General features: G+C 36.5%; 1 protein-coding gene across 14 annotated transcripts in view; it reads right to left on the bottom strand.

Annotated features, from left to right (window-relative positions):
• The window catches only part of NFAT5 (nuclear factor of activated T cells 5), a 109,248-nt gene that overhangs the window by 9,283 nt on the left and 80,559 nt on the right, over nucleotides 1-19,406 (bottom strand). For 11 of the 14 annotated variants that reach the window (XM_042970189.1, XM_042970191.1, XM_042970197.1 and 8 more), the window contains 4 exons: nucleotides 19,036-19,170; nucleotides 18,864-18,916; nucleotides 10,061-10,193; nucleotides 4,352-4,435 (listed from right to left, as the gene is read on the bottom strand). In XM_042970189.1, the coding sequence (XP_042826123.1) occupies nucleotides 4,352-4,435; nucleotides 10,061-10,193; nucleotides 18,864-18,916; nucleotides 19,036-19,170 (405 nt within the window). The remainder of the gene's footprint in view (nucleotides 1-4,351; nucleotides 4,436-10,060; nucleotides 10,194-18,863; nucleotides 18,917-19,035; nucleotides 19,171-19,406) is intronic. The other 3 variants (XM_042970190.1, XM_042970192.1, XM_042970199.1) reach the window with 1 other exon arrangement.

The raw sequence follows: 19,406 nt of genomic DNA, 5'->3' as shown, positions 1-19,406 counted from the left end.
ACCCAGAAAACTCACTTAGGGTCAGTCTCCAAGTTCTGAGGTCCCTAGCCTGTCCACTTTCTTCTTTCTATTTTCAAAGTGTTTTTACAACTGTTCAATTATCTCCAACATAATTTGGTAGATTTAGAAGGGAGGAACAGGGAAAAGTGAGTTTATACTATCTATCGTATCCCAGAACCTGTAACTGTATCTTAATGGACCAGTAAACAATATTAAATGGGTTGAGAGATGTCACTCTACCTTTCTTTCCTACATTCTCATTATGTATTTATAATCCTTTACAAAGTTTCAGGCACTGTTCTGAGTTCCAATGATGATTAAGATGGATAAATCCCAGGGCGCCTGGGTGGTTCAGTCAGTTAAATGTCCCCCTCTTGATCTTGGCTCAGGTCATGATCTTGCAGTTAATGAACTGAGCCCCATACTGGCCTCTGGGCTAATAGCATGGGGCCTGCCTGAGATTCTCCCTCTTTCCCTCTCATTCTGCCCCTTGTCCACTTGCATGCTCGGTTTCTCTCTCTCTCAAAAAAATAAACTTAAAAAAAAAAGATGGATAAAGTCCTACTGCCTAGAAATTATATTTTAGTGAAAAAGGAAAAAAACATCAAACATGTAAAGTCTTTGTATTGCCTAAGGGTTAGGGGAGAACTTTTAAGCCAATTCAGAAAATCCATAAGAGAAGATAAACACATTTCATCATCCAAACATCAATTTGAATTTGTGAAGAATATTAGTATTGATAGGTTATGCCAAACAACTTTTTAAAAAAATGTTTTAATGTTTATTAATTTTTTGAGGGAGAGAGACAGAGTGTGAGCAGGGGAGGGGCAGAGAGAGAGGGAGACATAGAATCCGAAGTATGCTCCAGGCTCTGAGACTGACGCAGGGCTCAAACTCATGAGATCATGGCCTGAGCTGAAGTCAGACACTTAACAGACTGAGCCATCCGGGGGTCCCTATGCCAAACAACTTTTAAACAGTATTCTCTTCTATCCCTGCAGACAGTTGTTGAAACTCAGAACAATCTTTACTAAAAGTTTGTTGTCAGCAAGCAGCCTTTAGATCAAGTACAAATATGTTAGATTAAAACATAAATTAAGATTTAGAGGGGAAGAAATAATAGTTTTGGGGGAAATCTAAGTTGCAAGCTATGTCAGTTACTAGCTGTGTGACCTTGAGCAAATTACTTAACTTCTCTAAGCCTTGGTTTTATTCATCTGTAAAATGAGATTGAGATATGTCTCCTCCAAGCTTCAAAACCTTTCCACATAGTTAAAACCAGTTAGAAAAAAGTATATGTTCTCAACGATTTTTCACACTCATCCAATTAACCACTGCTTACAGAGCTGAAACCATGAGGGAATGCACATCAATACAAGTTGATCCTCGAACAATGTGGGGGTTGAGGTACTGACACTGCCACACAGTTGAAAATCTGCACAGAACTTTTGACTGTCTCAAAACTTTGTATCAAAACTAATACATAATTAGTTTTGACTGTATCAAAACTAATGATAGCCTACAGTTGACCAGAAGTCTAACCCATAAAATAAACAGTTGATTAACATATTTTGTATGTTATATGTATTACATACTATATTCTTACAATAAAGTAGGCTAGAGAAAAGAAAGTGCTATTAAGAAAATCATTAGGAAAATAGATATACCATATCTACTGAAAAAATCTCCATAAGTGTACCTGTGCAGTTCAAACCTGTGTTATTCGAGGCTCAACTATACTTTATCCCTGAATCCTAAACCTGCAGTAAAAAAGTCTTTGAGCGATCTATCTAGAGAATCCCCTCACATCTACCTGTACCTATAGATACAAAAAACTTTCTGGAAATATGCCCAAGAAACTGTTAACAGTAGTTTATACTATATACTTTGTCTTACTTAATTTGTATTATTTTTGTGTAAAGGATATAGACACAGTGCCCTTATCCTCTTTACTCTCCACCCACTCTCGCCTGACACCTCTCCAAGGAATTAGAAATTTCCTTTAGAGCAAAAGCTTTCAAAAACTATCATATTTAGGTTATCAAGTTCTAAATTTTGTTTTTTATTTTTTTTAAGTTTATTTATTTATGCTTTGAAAGAGAGAGAGAGAGAGAGCAGGTGAGTGAGCAGGGAAGGGGCAGAGAGACAGGGAGAGACAGAATCCCAAGCAGGCTCTGCACTGTCAGCACAGAGGCTCACATGGGACTTGAACCCAAGAACTGCAAGATAATGACCTGAGCCAAAATCAAGTCAGACATCTAATCGATTTAGCCACCCAGGCGCCCCAAGTTCTATATCTTATTGTAATTGATGTCTATTTAAGTCACTTGGAAGATTCCTGCCAGCACACAAGTTTAAAAGTCATTTATAATGCTCAGTCTTCATTAAACGATACCTAATTAAATCTCTCAGATGGCACTGTGATATTATACTAAAGCTCTGATTTCAAGCAATCATAAAAATAAGACATATGTCAAAAAAAATTCCTGGTTCTGAAAGCTACTATTTTTAAAATTGATCACGAATCTCCAAATAATGATATTCTATTTAAAATGACAAGTGAAAAAATTAAATTGATAAGTTTAGCATTCAATTTAATATTCTATCTTCAAAAAATTTTTACCATGATTTCACTTGTAACTGTCAAAATAAGGTCTGAATTGTGAAAAATTAATAGCATGTATCTGTGTGTTTGTTTCTAATCCTTTTTAAAAAAATGTTTATTTATTTTTGAGACAGAGAGTGAGCGGGGGAGGTGCAGAGAGATACAGGGATAGAGGATCAGAAGCCGGCTCTGTGTTGATAGCAGACAGCCCGATGTAAGGCTCGTACTCACAAATCGTGAGGTCATGACCTGAGCTGAAGCCGGATGCTCAACCGACTGAGCCACTCAGGTGCTCCTGTGGTCTGTTTTTTGCCAACTTTGCCATCCATGCAGGGCTTGATCCCACGAACTGTGAGATCATGACCTGAGCCGAGATCAAGAGTTGGTTGCTTAACGGACTGAGCTACCCAGGCACCCTTCCTTTGTTAACACTAGCTAAGTGACCTTGGGCAAATTATTTAATTTCTCTGGAACCTTGGTTTACTCCTCTGTGAAGTGAGAATAATAAATTACCTACCTCAGAGAGTTTGGAAATAGTGTCAGTAAAGAGCATGGCATTTTGCTGAGTACTTAATATACGTTCAATAAATGTTAGCTATTGTTAGCCATTATACAGTTTTGTAAATATTGTAGTTGAATCAGATAACCTTGGCAGATTACTTACTGCTGCATTATTCCTCACTAACCTACTCTGAAAGTGTTCATGGTCAGAAATTAAAATGACAGGCATACCGAACATGCTATATGTATATGAATGCTGAATTTTACTGACAATATAAAAAAAAAAACCCACTGTATTTGATTAAGTATTTTTAATTTTAAAATTTTATTTGATTTAACTCACATGAATTCCAAGGCAGAAAAGTACAAATAAAGGCTAGAATTAGAAGAATAAATCAATGGCCATGATATAATTGACCTCTTCATATATAATGGCAAAAAAGCATCATCACTGAGTATCTACTTGTGTTAGAAGTCTATTAAGAAAAATATGTACTCGATTCTGGCTCCACCACCATGTGTCAGCCACCTGAGGTATTAAAGGTTGGGTGTGGAATAAAGCATGCAAGATAGGGGAATAAAAACTAGACAGACAGAAAGAAAAAAAATCTACTCTACTACATTATAACATCTTGAAGATATCTTCATTGTCTCTTGGGATTGGCAAAGAGTGAATAAAGATGTCAGAAGAAAAGAGTAACTAAAAAAACTTAAAAAAATCTTAATGTTTATTCATTTTTGAGAGACAGAGACAGAGCATGAGTGGGGAAGGAGCAGAGAGAGAGGGAGACACAGAATCTGAAGTAGGCTCCAGGCTCTGAGCTGTCAGCACAGAGCCCGACACGGGGCTCGAACTCACGGACCGTGAGATCGTGACCTGAGCTGAAGTCAGATGCCCAACCGACTGAGCCACCCAGGTGCCCCAAGAAACTTTTAAAAACTCTATTTTACATACATTACTGTATTTTATATTTTTAATATTTTTAACACTGAGGAATGAAAAACAAAACAAAAGTCTCCTCTACTCCAACATGTTTAAAAAAAGTTTGTTCATATGGTGACTTAAGGGAAATATCAAGTTGGGAAACAAGCATTCAGTGAAGTTAAACAAATATTTATTTTGGGATATGGAAGATACCCTGCTAAGTGTCCCAAGTATGTGAGAGAAAACCAAATAGTAAGATTTGCTAGAGAAAACATATAGGATAACCTATTTATAATTTTTGAAAAGAATCAACTTGGTACCTTTCATGGCCTCTTCAAAAGAGCAAGGTCTTGAAGGACTAGATATTTCTTTCTTCACATTTACATTCAAAGCACCAGCTGCTGCTATTAAAGCAAAACAAAACAAAAAGATTGATGTATTTATTTCAATTTGTACATAAAAAGATGTGTATCTTAAAATTCTTTCATCAGAATATTTCCCACAAGACATTATTAAATCATTTGTTTAGCAGAAAATCCAGGCAGAGAGGAGTTTTTAGAACCATCAATCTATGCTCTAAAATTCACCAACCGAGTGGGCAGCAGCACATGCTCACTTATCAAAACAAAAGCAACGGTAACTTTAAAAAAATCCTTCTTGTAACAGTATTCATATTAAGGATAACTGATGAGAAGACTGATATGAAACTTTTTAAACTGATCAAATATACTGTAACACTAGCATAAAAAAAATTCACCATTCATCCACCTAAATGATTTGTTAAAAAATATATATCGATTGAGAAACATTAGTCAATTAATTGAACTAAATTTTTAAAAACCTGTGATGAACATAAAGAATCTAGAGGGGTGCCTGGGTGGCTCAGTCGATTAAGCGTCCGACTTCAGCTCAGGTCACGATCTCACGGTCCGTGAGTTCGAGCCCCGTGTCGGGCTCTGGGCTGATGGCTCAGAGCCTGGAGCCTGTTTCCAATTCTGTGTCTCCCTCTCTCTCTGCCCCTCCCCCGTTCATGCTCTGTCTCTCTTTGTCTCAAAAATAAATAAACGTTAAAACAAAAATTAAAAAAAAAAAAAAAAAGAATCTAGAGCATTATGATTATTCCTTTTGTAAAGCCTTGGAAAAATCCCTTGTGCACTGTTAATGGTGAATTGCTCAACTATTATTACATCAAGTCATATCAACTGTATCTACTATGGCAACCTAAAATTTTTTTTTTATGTTTATTTATTTTTGAGAGAGAGAGACAGAGTGCAAGCGGGGGCAGGGCAGAGAGACACAGCGAGACACAGAATCTGAAGCAGGCTCCAGGCTCCGAGCTGTCAGCACAGAGCCCGATGTGGGGCTCAAACTCACAACTGTGAGATCATGACCTGAACCGAAGTCAGACAGACAATCAATTGAGCCACCCAGATGCCCTGGCAACTTTAAATTTAATGGGCCTAAGAACAGAGTTCAGTTCTGAAATGATAAAGTTAAATAAATTCCAGGATCTCACTTAAAATGATTATACAATAATTTTATTAAAATTTTTAATTTCTATGTATTTATTTTATATCCCCTAATTCATTTAGAATGGGAATTGAGTCACCTTATTTACAATTTATTTTTTTAAAGTTTATTTACTTATTTTGAGAGAGAAAGAGAAAGTGCAAAAACGTGCAGGAGGGGCAGAGAGAAAATCCAAAGGAGGATGCACTGACAGTGCAAAGCCCAACGTGGGGCTCGAACTCACAAACCATGAGAGCATGACCTGAGTAGAAACCAAGAGTCAGTTGCTTAACTGACTGAGCCACCCAGGCACCCCACAATTTCTTATTTTTGACATGACAATGTGAAATGATATTTATAAAGATACTATAAAGAGCTAGTCAATTGTGGATAAAGAGATAAAATGTACACATCTAAGAATGAACTTAAATAATTTATCTTATTGTGCTACACAGAAGGTCCAACAAATGATATACAGGCAGTCAAATGGAAAAGAAATCCATAAACAGTTTTAATTATTTATTTTTAAAGATTTTGTTTTACTTTTATTTTTTAGTTTTTTAGGTTTTATATTTTTAAGTAATCTCTACACCCAACATGGGGCTTGAACTCACAACCCTGAGATCAAGAGTTGCATGCTCTTCCGACAGTCAGCCAGATGTCCCTCTAGACATTAAAAAGAAATTTTTTTAATGTTTATCTATTTTTGAGAGAAAGAGAGAGAGAGAGAGAGGGAGACACAGAATCTGAAGTGGGCTCCAGGCTCTGAGCTGTCAGCACAGAGCCCAATGAGGGGCTTGAACTCACAAACTGCAAGACCATCATCTGAGCTGAAGTCCGATGTTTAACCGACTGAGTCACCCAGATGCCCATACTTTTAGATAGTTTTAAAGCGTAACATTAGTTCTAACAATTACAGATTTTAAAATAGAAAATAATCTTTGAAACCACTTTAAATTTCTACTTTTATTTATTTTTATTTTTTATTATTTAAATTTTAAGTAGGCTCCACACACAAGGTGGGGCTCAAACTCATAACCCCTGAGATCAAGAGTTGCATGCTCTACCGACTGAGCTGGCCAGGTACCCCTTAAATTTCTATTTTTATTTTTTTTAATTTTTATTTTATTTTATTTTGAGAGAGAGAGAGAGACAGAACATGATCAGGGGAGGGGCAGAGAATCCCAAGCGGGCTCTGCACTGTCAGTGTGTAGCCTGATGTGGGGCTTGAACTCGCGAACTATGAGATCATGACCTGAGCCAAAATCAAGAGTTAGATGCTTAACTGACTGGGCCACCCAGGTGCCTCTTAAATGTCTTCTTTTAAAATTAAGTTTTAGTCATTTCTTGTTAGAGTAACAAAACGATGAACAAATGTTATGTCCTTCATTTTATACAGAAATCACCACTGCTGAGTCACTACAAAATTAACCTAATGTGATTTATGTGTCGTAATAGACTGAAGTAAAAGCTTTGGTGACTAACTGGCAATAAAACAAAGGTTTTATGACCCTGCAAAGTATCTAAATGTTTGAGAACATGCACGTGCAATGCCCTTTTTGGCAGTAATAGATTCAGAGGGCTTTAGAAGGGCTTGTGTCTGAAAGAGTGTGCAAAGCCAATTTATGTTCACTTGAGCCCTTGTCCAATCCTACTTTTAGACCATGTACCAAGTACCCATGATATCCAATTTTTCTGCAAAACTATTCTAGACTATGTGTGGAGTCTTAGACCTACGGAATGGACAAAGCTTGGAAGCACTGGTTGGTGCATTAAGGCCCTCTAGGTATAGCATGGGGCTAGGAAAGGGAAAAGGCGGTTGACAGGCTGGGTATTCTCTCTCCTCTTGTTGCCACATCCAGCTTGGAACTCCCAAGGCATTATGATAATCCTAAATCTGGCCTTCCAGGTTGATATGAAAGTATCTTGGTCAAATTAGGAGAATAGGATATATTTAATTAGCCAGTTTATTTATAACTTTTAAATATTTAGACAAATAGTATAATAGTCGCCATTTCTACTCTGACTTGTGAATATTAGGGTAGGCCTAGTTTTCTTCTTACAATTATATACCATTGAATGTTCAAATATTTAACCACAGTCCTTAGATGAATCACAACAGCAACTGGATGATCAAAATGAGATACTGCAAATTTTCTATAACCAAGCTTTCCTGAAATCATATTCTCTCTCACATAAACCTGAAAAGATTATCACATTTTATAAAATGCAAAAAAGTGAAATTATGGGAAGATTCTTTGATTAGCTATATCATAAAGGCAGAAACTGAAGCATTACATCTTATTACAAAGTTTGCATACTACTTATTTATTCAATTAAGAGTTTCTCAGAGTGAATGCTATCTACAGAATACAAAATATGAAGAGAAAAACTTAAAAGAATAAACATATGTTAATGATTGCCTAAATGTGGCCAAAGATAGTCAATTAGTATAGGCTATAAAGCAGAGGACTTAAAAGCTGTTTTATCTGGCAATCTATCAAAGGGAAATTTCTTTCTTTTTTTTAAGTTTATTTATTTTTGAGAGAGAGAGAGAGAGGATGTCAACAGGGGAGGGCAGAAAGAGGGAGAGAGCAAGAATCCTAAGCAGCCTCTGTGCTGTCAGCACAGAGCCTGATGCGGGGCTTGAATTCCTGAACCGTGAGATCATGACCTGAGCCAAAATCAAGAGTGGATGCTTAACCCACTAAGCCACCCAGGTGCCCTGGGAAATTTCTAGTAATCAGCATTTATCACTAAGAAATTAAGATTCTTAGTGCTGACTCTAAGCACTTTAAAGTCCTGATGTTCTTCACCAGTAATCAATAAAAACAAACAAATGACAACAAAACCTCAGGACTGCAACATCTTTCAGGCTACCCTGACCACATACATACACTTCTTTCTTCCCTTCCCACACAAATGACACAGAAGTTCATTAGGAAGAACGTTCTTCTGTACCAATTATGCCAGCTTTTGCTGCATGGGTAAGCTCCTCTTCAAATAAAATATTAAATGCCACTATTTAGTAATTAGCATTTAGTAAAATGTGTTAACTACCATTATTTTTAAATAAAACTTTCTTGGATTTTTGAGACCTTTCTAGAAAGAGAACAATTAAATATGTGGTCTGAGTATCTTCTCCTTCCTGTTTTTGTTGAAACCAATATATTATTTCTAAACATTGCCTTTTTCTGTCTGAAAATTTTACTGCTGATCTTTTATTCTAACACAACTATTAACTTCATTAATGTTATATATACTGTGGCATACTTTTGTAGCAGACTGGTGCATAATAAGCAATGCTGTGAAATCTAGACATATTTTTTAAAAGGGAGACACATTAAGTGAGAGAAAGTATTATCAAGACTAGTTACAACTCTGCCCTAGCTACTGTTTCCATTACTTTTTCTTGCCAGGGCTTACTTTCCCCACCACCTGTATTCACTTTGTACCTCACTGAATCCTGAAGTATTTGGGAATAACATAAACAATAAACTTTTAAATATGGAAGAACTGCTAATTCTGACGTATGCCTGAGACTGGAACGAACTGAAGCAATGGTAAACATGGCAGAAATCAAGCCTAGGTCAATGGAACATGTGAAGAATTTTAATTAGCAAATTAAATTTTCCAAACTGTTCTCCCTACTTTTGCTAGGAAAAGGCTTCTCTTCTTCAGGCAACTAAATCAATGTAGGCAAAAAATTCCTAAGAGGGGCATGTGAGTGGCTCAGTTGGTTAAGAGTCCAACTTTGGCTCAGGTCATGATCTCACAGTTCATGAGATCTCATAGTTCACAGCACACTGGTCTGCTGTCAGTGCAGACCCGCTTCTGATCCTGTGTCCCCCTCTCCTTCTGCTCCTCCCCTGCTCTCTCTCTCAAAACTAAATAACCATTAAAAAAAATTCTTAAGACACTTCTTACCCAGAGATCTTCTAACCTTTTAGGATTTCAATTGCTTTTATTGCTCTGGTTTCTAAAGCAACTATTTTACCTAAGTTCTTAAAATTATATTTAAAATACTTATTAACCAGCAGTCTTTGATATTTTTGACTACACAAATTAGAAAATGTTACAGGCATATAACTCTATTCGTGATTTTATCATTTATCAATCCAAGCCTATCTCTCACTTCTCCCGAAATACATCCTATAAGCCAGACTGAGACTAAACTATTAGCAGTTACCCAAAGTTGTCACTTTGACCTTTCTGCACATAAAAGGTCCTTAATGAATGGCACTTACTACTAAGGAGTAATTTGTATGATATAATTTTGAAGAGTAGGACTTGAGAGCATTCCTAGCTTTTCTTTAACCAGGACAGCACAAGGCAAAATGACACCCTAGATGTAAGAGCAAAAGCAGTATTTGGTGGCTATCTTCTTAGGAAATAATGCCCTTAGTATCAACTCATCTTAGCATACAACTTTTTCATTTTGCTTGGCTGGACTTCAATTGCTTCCAAAGAACTAGAAATTAATTATTGGTTTTAGATCAGAATTCTTTATTTTGACATACCTGGGTCTGGAGTGTAAGTGAATGGCTGAACATCATGAGATCTTCCAGCATTGGTCACTACATATATTCCCACGGATACTGGCAAAGTTATATGTTGGTCATGATATGGGGGAACCTTCACAATAAGATGATTCTAAATTTAAAGGAAATAACAAGAGTCAAAAAGAAGCAATATTTAAATTAAAATTTTGAAATAAAAATTATAATTAAGTAGATTTCCTTTTAGCAGCAAAGTGTAAAGAGTCTGACTAGGGAAAAAATGTATTTTAAAGCTCAGATTCACAGGCATCGGGACATTAATCTTAAAATTGCCTTTAATGTTTTACAGTGGCTTCCAAGGTGCTTTTCCTGTCAACTGTATCTCTTTTCCATTCTCCCCCAGCTTGTTACACTCTGGCTACACTGACCTTCTTAGTCCATTCTTTTAACATACTAAATTCATTTTTTTACCTCAGAGGCTTTACAACTTGCTGGTCTCTCCCACTGGAATATTCTTCCTTCACCTCTTTAAATGTCTAGTTCCTTATCCATTGTCAGGTCTTATTCAAATGTTACCTCCACAGAGAAGTCTTCTATGACCATCCTATCTAAAGTAGCACCCCTCCCAACCTGGTCACATAATCTTGTTTATTTCTAAAATAGCATTTAGCACCACTTGAAATTACTGTAGTTATTTGCTTGTTTTTTGTCTCTCTCCAATCACAAGAATGTAAGCTCCATAAGAACCTAGGATGTTTTCTTTTTCATTCTATATCCACTGTTAAGTATCTTATACAAAATACATGCAAATATATTTGTTGAATAAAAGAATGAATATAATTTTAAGGGAAAAATATGTTCACCAAGCACAATGTTCGTTATCATATGTTTTGGACAACATTAATTGTGAAATGTACTTTACAATGCAATTTACACTACTTCCTAACCATGTTAATTTTCATTTAAAGTCAAATAGAGCAAATCAAAGTTATTTTTTGTCAGAATAGTGGCAGAAGCATCCTTATAAGAAAAAAGTTCATAAATGCTTCACCAGCACTCACTCAAGGGGACTGCATCTTCTTGGAAGATAACCATGAACCGTATCTGACTTATGCCCTTCTTCCCTAGTACATTACAGAACTGGGAAGGAATATTAAGGGGTAATGATTATGTTTTTCTACTAGGATGTGATATGCAGGAGGCCAATACTGACAACTGAAGGTGATGTGAGTTTGATGACATTTGTTATTTAGCTAGACTATAGTTGGTTGATTCAGCTGAATAGATCAAATGACAAGTGGGATCAAGGTCAAGGTTTCAATTTCTGAGCACTTACTTTGTTTCTAAGCTATCTTAAGACACTGTGAAATAGTCAAAACAGCTTCTGATATATGGCAGTTAGGCTTCTTAAGCCCAGTTACCCATCTCAAAAACAAAACAAAACAAAACAAAACAAAACCACATTTTTAAGCCAGGTGAAAAAAACATGTATACATGTGTGTATGTCCACAGATATTGAGGGACAAAAATCTGAGAGCACAGATTCAGTGCACGTGAGGTCATCAAGAAATGTACCTGCAATGATCCAATTTCTAAGAAACAGTTTTAAAATTCCATCGACTCTTAATTTTACTCTTTTGTTTAAATACTGTAACTACATCACAAACTACCTACAGTTAAAGAAATGGTTGAATAGATGTTCTTGTGAGGTGTCCTCCTCGTTTGTATTTAAAAACTTTTATTACACTTGCTTTGGAGAGCATACTTAAACTTAATTTGAAATCTTTAAAAAACTAGAGGGCTTGGGTGGCTCAGTTGGTTAAGTGTCTGACTTTGGTTCAGATCATGATCTCACGGTTCATGAGTTTGGGCCCTGCATCAGACACTGTGCTGACAGCTCAGAGTCTGGACCCTGCTTTGGATTCTGTGTCTCCCTCTCTCTCTGCCCCTCTCCCACTTGTGCTCTATCTCTCTCAAAAACAAACATTAAAAATTTTTTTAAAAAATGGAATCTTTAAAAAACCAAATGAACTGGGGCACCTGGGTGGCTCAGTCAGTTAAGTGTCTAACTTCGGCTCAAGTCATGATGTCATGGTTTCTGAGTTTGAGCCCCACATCGGGCTCTGTGCTGACAGCTCAGAGCCTGGAGATTGCTTTAGAGTCTGTGTCTCATTCTCTCTCTGCCCCTCCCCTGCTTGTGCTCTGTCTCTCAAGAAATAAATGTAAAAAAAAAAATTAAAAACAAACACAAATGAACCTATTTAAAAAAAAATTTTTTTTTAAACGTTTATTTACTATTAAGAGACAGAGAGAGACAGAGCATGAGCATGGGAGGGGCAGAGAGAGAAGGAGACACAGAATCCGAAGCAGGCTCCAGGCTCTGAGCTGTCAGCACAGAGCCCGATGCGGGGCTCGAACTCACAAACCACGAGATCATGACCTGAGCCGCAGTCAGACACTTAACCGACTGAGCCACCCAGGCGCCCCCAAATGAACCTATTTCGATACTAATCCTTCATACTGCCTCAATCTGAATCTAGAAATTCTACAAGTGATTTGAAATAAAAAATAAGTAAATTATGAATAGTGACAGAAAGTTTGCTTCTTTAGAGGTGCCTGGGTTAAGAATCCTGCTTGGGATTCTCCTCCTTCTCTCTCTCGCAAACTTTTATTTATTTTTAATGTTTATTTATTCTTAATGTTTACTTATTTTGAGAGAGAGCAAGAGAGAGAAAAAGTACACACGAGGTGACAAATGGCAGAGAGAGAGAGAGAGAGAGAGAGAGAGACAGAATCCCAAGCAGGCTCTATGCTGGCAACACAGAAACTGCTATGGGGCTCGATCCCACAAACCCTAGGATCATGACCTGAGCCCAAATCGAGAGTCCAATGCTTAACCGATTGAGCCACCCAGGCTCTAGTTCCCTTTATTATTATTATTATTTTAAAGTTTATTTATCTTAAGAGAGAGCAGGATAGAGAGAGTGCAAGCAGAGAAGGGGCACAGAGAGAGAGGGAGAAAGAGAGAATCCCAGGCAGGCTTCGCAGTGTCAGCGTGGAGCCTGACGTGGGGCTCAAACTCATGACCCATGAGATCATGTGATCCAAGCCAAAACCAAGAGTCAGATGCTTAACTGACTGAGCCATCCAGGCGGCCCCCGCCTCTAGTTCCCTTTTTGAATCACTTCCACATTTCAAGCTGTGAAACTCTCTTGCTTTCTTTCAAAACAAACTTATCTTTAACACTATATGTAAATGCACATATAGAGAGAAAAAAAAGACTACATGTATATCTATATATATGTATGAGATCTATTACAGATTGATTTTTAAGATATATATCTTTTATATATATTTAATGGGCAATTCCTACAGAATTCATCTGGAATTGTTAAAATGGTAATAAATAAAATGACCCTGCATACCTATTATGGCTTTGAATAGAAGAGCCAAATATTAAACAAAGAACTGTTTTCCCAGATTTCATTAATCTGAATTTTTAAATAATAAAAAAGTTTAATATCTGAGGAGTTAATCTGGGGATTGCAAATGAATAGTCATTATAATTACCTTTATTTTTAAAATATTTTTAAAGTTTATTTTTTTATTTTGAGAAAGAGCATGAGAACGCACAGTAGGGGCAGAGAGAGAATCCCAAGAAGGCTCTGCACTCTTAGTGCAGCGCCCTACACAGGGCTTAAACTCACAAACTGCAAGATCATGACCTGAGCTAAATCAAGAGTCAGATGCTTAACCAACTGAGCAACCCAGGCACCCCAGCAAGGTTACCTTTAAGTGGTCTTTTCTACTATACTATCTTTTCATCAATTTTTAATATTGTAGAGGTCCTTTTAGCTTTTCTGTAGAGGCCTGATATTTATGTATGGACCACAATTTCTTTTCTGTTGCTGTTTGAGTATCCTTCCCTCTAAATGTTTAATATTTTAAATAGATTTCATTTTTTTTAAGTAATTTCTACATGTGGGGCTCAAAACCACAATCCCTAGATCAAGAGTCACATGCACCACTGACTGAGTCAGCCAAGCACTCCTAAATGTTAATTTTTTTTTAATTTTAATATAATCTGTTGGATCAATTCTTTATATCTCCACTGTGATCCCATTCTAAAACACTTCCCAGAGAGTCCCTTAAGAAAAAAAAGAAAAAAAAAAAGAAAGTTCTCTGAAAAAGATAAACTTAAAAATGAAGAGAACCACAGAATTAATGAAAAATCGTATTATGTTTTAGTTTGTTATACATACTTGCTTGCAAAAACCCCAGGACCTCTAGATATAGCCACCAAATAAGGACATTAATTCCTTTTCATTCCACCATGTCTTATTTTTATGATTACTCTTCTTTAATCTATGGTAGCTGGCATTAACTACCCTGCAAAAAAGTGTTTTAAGAATATTAGCTACCCCATGCCTCAAAGGTAAAGAAAGAAGGAAGGAAGGAAAAAAGGATAAAGGAAAGAATGGAGAAGAAAGGAAGGGGGAGAGGGGGAGGTAGACAAAGAAGAGGAGGAGGAGGAGGAGGAAGAGGGAGGACAAGGATGAGGAGGAGGAGGAACAAAGACTTCTTAATATTTAGTTCTATATGAGACAGCAAGTTAAGACTATAATTTGTTTGGGGACATCTTATTAATATTTTGTGTAATTTATAGGGTGAGTTTCTCCGTCTCCAGAACTAATTTTCTTATCCAAAAAGCTGCATCACAGGATAAGGTGATAGACAGACAGATAGATAGATAGAAAGAAAGGAAGGGAGGGAGGAAGAAAAGAAAAAGAAAGAAAGAAAGAAAGAAAGAGAAAGAAAGAAACAAACAAACAAACAGGCATATTACTAGCAAGGGAGTTTACATTAATCTAACCAACTCATCAAAACCCAAAACGTGTTTATGGCACACACAGAAGTACTGCATGGATAAATAAACCTTCAGTCAGGACCAAAACTATAGGTGTGCAAAAACCTGGTTGAAATCAGGGTTTGAAGTGCCCTCAGGAAGAAAAAGGAACCACAGACCCTAGAGTCCTCTTTTTCTTCGAAGTAAATAAAATAAACTAACAAGTTTTTCATGAGTATCTGTTAAGTGCTTAATATTATGAGGAACACAGAAGAGTCATATTACATTGCCCCTAACTTCTAGAAGTCCTCAAGAGGAAGCCACTGTTGGTTCACGGAGAGTGGGAATGGTCTGATCTAATAAGTTGTATAAGAAATCATAAAATGTTAGAAGGAACCTCAAATAATCTAGTAAAAAAAATTGTTTTGAGACAGAGGGGGTGCAAGTGAGTGAGGGGCAAAGAGAGAGAGAGAGAGAGAGAGAAGCAAGGCTCACCTGAAGCAGGGCTCATGTTTACCTGAAGTGGGGCCTGAGCTTACCCAATGTGGGCCTCGAACTGAGTTCATGACCCGAGCTGAAGTCAGATATTTAACAACTAAGCCACCCAGGTGCCCCCATCTAGTAAAATTTTATAGACTAGAAAACTGGGGCACAAAAGTGTTTTTTTCTCGTATTTAAGTAACATAGATGGTTAATGACAAAGCAAGTGCTAGAACTGCAGTTACGACAGAGATTGCCCAGGGGCGCCTGGGTGGCTCAGTCAGTTAAGTGTCCAACTTTGGCTCAGGTCATGATCTCATGGTTTGTGAGTTCGAGCCCAGCGTCGGGCTCTGTGCTGACAGCTCAGGGCCTGGAGCTTGCTTCAGATTCTGTGTCTCCCTCTCTTTTTCTCTCTCTCTCAAAAATAAATAAAAACATTAAAATAAATATCAGCAAAACTGAAAGCCAACCGACACAATGTGAGAAGATATTTGCAAATGACATATCAGATAAAGGGTTAGTATCCAAAATCTACAAAGAACTTATCAAACTCAACACCCAAAAAACAAATAATCCAGTGAAGAAAGGGGCAAAAGACATGAATAGACGCTTCTCCAAAGAAGATATCCAGATGGCCAACCGACACATGAAAAAATGCTCAACATCACTCATCATCAGGGAAATACAAAGCAAAACCACAATGAGATACTGCCTCACATCTGTCAGAATGGCTAACATTAACAACTCAGGCAACCACAGATGTTGGCAAGGATGCGGAGAAAGAGGATCTCTTTTGCATTGTTGGTGGGAATGCAAGCTGGTGCAGCCACTCTGGAAAACAGTACGGAGGTTCCTCAAAAAACTAAAAATAGAACTACCCTACGACCCAGCAATTGCACTACTAGGCATTTATCCAAGGGATACAGGTGTGCTGTTTTGAAGGGACACATGCACCCCCAGGTTTATAGCAGCACTATCAACAATAGCCAAAGTATGGAAAGAGCCCAAATGTCCACCGATGGATGAATGTATAAAGAAAATGTGGTATACATATATACAGTGGAGTATTACTCGGCAATCGAAAAGAATGAAATCTTGCCATTTGCAACTCTGTGGATGGAACTGGAGGGTATTATGCTAAGTGAAATTAGTCAGAGAAAAGACAAAAATCATATGATTTCACTCATATGAGGACTTTAAGAAACAAAACAGATGAACATAAGGGAAGGGAAACAAAAATAATATAAAAACAGGGAGGGGGACAAAACAAAACAGACTCATAAATATGGAGAACAAACTGAGGGTTGCTGGAGGGGTTATGGGAGGGGTGATGGGCTAAATGGGTAAGGGGAATTAAGGAATCTATTGAAATCATTGCTTCACTATATACTAACCAATTTGGATGTAAATTTTACAAAATAAAAAATAAAGTTAAATAAAAAAAAAAAAGAAACTGGAACCTCAAAAAAAAAAAAAAAGAAAGAAAGAAAGAAAGAAAGAAATGAAAAATAAAATAAATAAATAAAAGCCATGACATCCTTTAAAAAAAAAAAAAAAAAAAAAAGACAGAGATTGCCTAGGGGTGCCTGGGTGGATCAGTCAGTTAAGAGGCTAACTTCTGCTCAGGTCATGATCTCACGATTCATGAGTTTGAGCTCTGCATCAGGCTCTCTGATGTCAGCATGGAGCCTGTTTCAGATCCTCTGTCTCCACTCTTTCTGTCCCTCTCCCACTCAGGATCTCTCTTTCTCTCAAAAAACAAAACAAAACAAAACAAAACAAAACATTATTTTAATAAATTTTAATAAGTTAGCATTTATTATTTAGAAGTTTATAAATAAACTTAACATTCAATAACATAAAAAAAAAAAAAAAGATTGCCCGATGGTATATGCGACAAAGGAATGACTGTTAAGTCCTACTATCTCTTTTTGACAGCATGTGGTAGCATAAACTAGAGGAAAACTTTCTACAAAGCATTTGTCTAGGTATATGAAAACCCCCACTTTATATGATACCATATACTTTACTAAGACTAAGGTCTAGTTTTTGGTGCTCTTGAAGACCCTAGAATTTCCTGTCGGAAAGAAGTTATCTCTGACTGGGGGCTCTGACTGTTGAACAGTCAGTACAGAACAATGTGATTTATGAAGGGGACTTTGGAATATGTCATCTCAGTTCCAAACTCTGGTGGAACTGGAAGCTCAAGATTTGCTGCATGGGCAGTATGTGATTGAGCCCAAACAAAAACTGTGGACACCAATGGCTTGGGTAAACCTCCTAATTGATAATACTCTGCATATTGTCACACATGGATGTGCTGAGAGTGTAAGTAAGGTTTCCCTGAGGGCAACAAAAGCTTTGTCTTTGGGACCTTCCCATACCAAGCTCTACGAATATTTCCCTTTGGCTGGTTCTGATTTGTGTCCTTTTGCTGTAATAAAACTGAAATTAAATATAGTGCATCCTGATTTCTGTGAGTTATTCTAGCAAATCTGAGTGGGGAGTGGGAACCCCTAAATTTGAAGCCATTTGTTAAAAAAACGAGAGTGGTCAGGAGACTCCTGAACTTGTGGCTGGTATCTGAAGTGAGGGCAGCCTTAGGGAATATTGTGCCCTTAGCTTTGAATATGGCAATATGTTATAACAGATATACATTTTAAATTTTACTTTTTAAAAAATAGAAAGAAATAAATTTAAAAACTAAAAAGAAATTATAAACGTTTTTGATAAAATGGTTCATCTCTAATTTTTGCCTCTTTCAGCTCTCTGCTTGCTTTCATGTGCTTTGACTCCAATTAGTATTTAATGGTAAATTTTAGGCTTTAGGTATTTTACACATTAGTTTGTTTCTGCTTTGCTGTTCTCTCCCTGTGATATACACCTGTATGTGCTACTCTTCTGCATATGTCTTCTATCTGATTGGTTCATAAATTTATCCTTCTCTTCTCTGCTAGTACCAATTTCTTTAAGTTTGATACCATTTGTTATACATCCTAATTCTTAAGTCAGTTTTTTTATCCTTGTTTTTAAGCTCTTTTTCCTTGTCATTTTGAGAATAATACACATGATGAGGTCCTACAAATACAGACTCTTTAACAGAAGTATAACAAACAGCACCTCTGTAAAAAAAGTAACTGACAAACAAAACACTTCAGGTACTCAACAAATAAGTTTCCCTTTGATTTAACCAAATAGTAGGTTAGGATAATCCAAATCCTCAGAGCAAACAAATCTTATAAAAGAAATGTCTCATTTATTAAAAATGATAATTTACCAATGCTCCTAATTTTTAAAAATAGAGAACTGTGGAATAATTCTACTTCAATTAAAGAAACTCAAGAAAGAAAATGAAATGATTTATATGAAACCCACATAAAGAAGAAATTTAATCTGTTGATGCAGGAAAATTTCAGAACAAAACTGAATTTCTCAGAGAGTAAACAAACTAAAAACAAAACAAAATAAAAACAAACTATAGAAAGGCTTAAATCATACCTGATGAAATAATTCCATGTCAATTTCAGCTTCTGACTTCCAAGAGTTTTCATCTGATTGAAATAAAAACAGTAATTTACTAAAATTTTGAAACTTTTTTTACTTTGTAACTATACCTTTATAACAAAGTATAACATGCAACAATCTCAGTACCAGTACTATGCCTACTTACCAGAAATATTTTCTTGGAAAATAACTTTAGTTCCTTTCAGAAAGTTCTTGCCGATTAAAAATACTTCTTCCTCTCCTTTCACTGAACAGCTATGCAAGCTTTTCTTTAAGATTTCTGGCACTCCTGCTGGCTGAGCTGTGGGTACACATAAGCGTTCCATAAAAAGAACCACCAACACTTATTTCTTTTCTAAAATCAACTCAATTATCCAGTTCTAAAGAAGTTCTCTTTGTTGACCCCTGAGTTTGACTTCCTGGACTGTGCAACTTAACTTTCACCCTAACAGAGAAAAAAACCCCAGAAAAGCCCTATTAATTTTTAATAACTCTTAAAAGATTTTGTAGGGATGGATTAATGTCTAAGATTAGGTT

Source organism: Panthera tigris, chromosome E2 (assembly GCF_018350195.1).
Source record: "Panthera tigris isolate Pti1 chromosome E2, P.tigris_Pti1_mat1.1, whole genome shotgun sequence".
NCBI lineage: Eukaryota > Metazoa > Chordata > Mammalia > Carnivora > Felidae > Panthera > Panthera tigris.
This window is presented reverse-complemented; position numbering and strand designations above follow the sequence as displayed.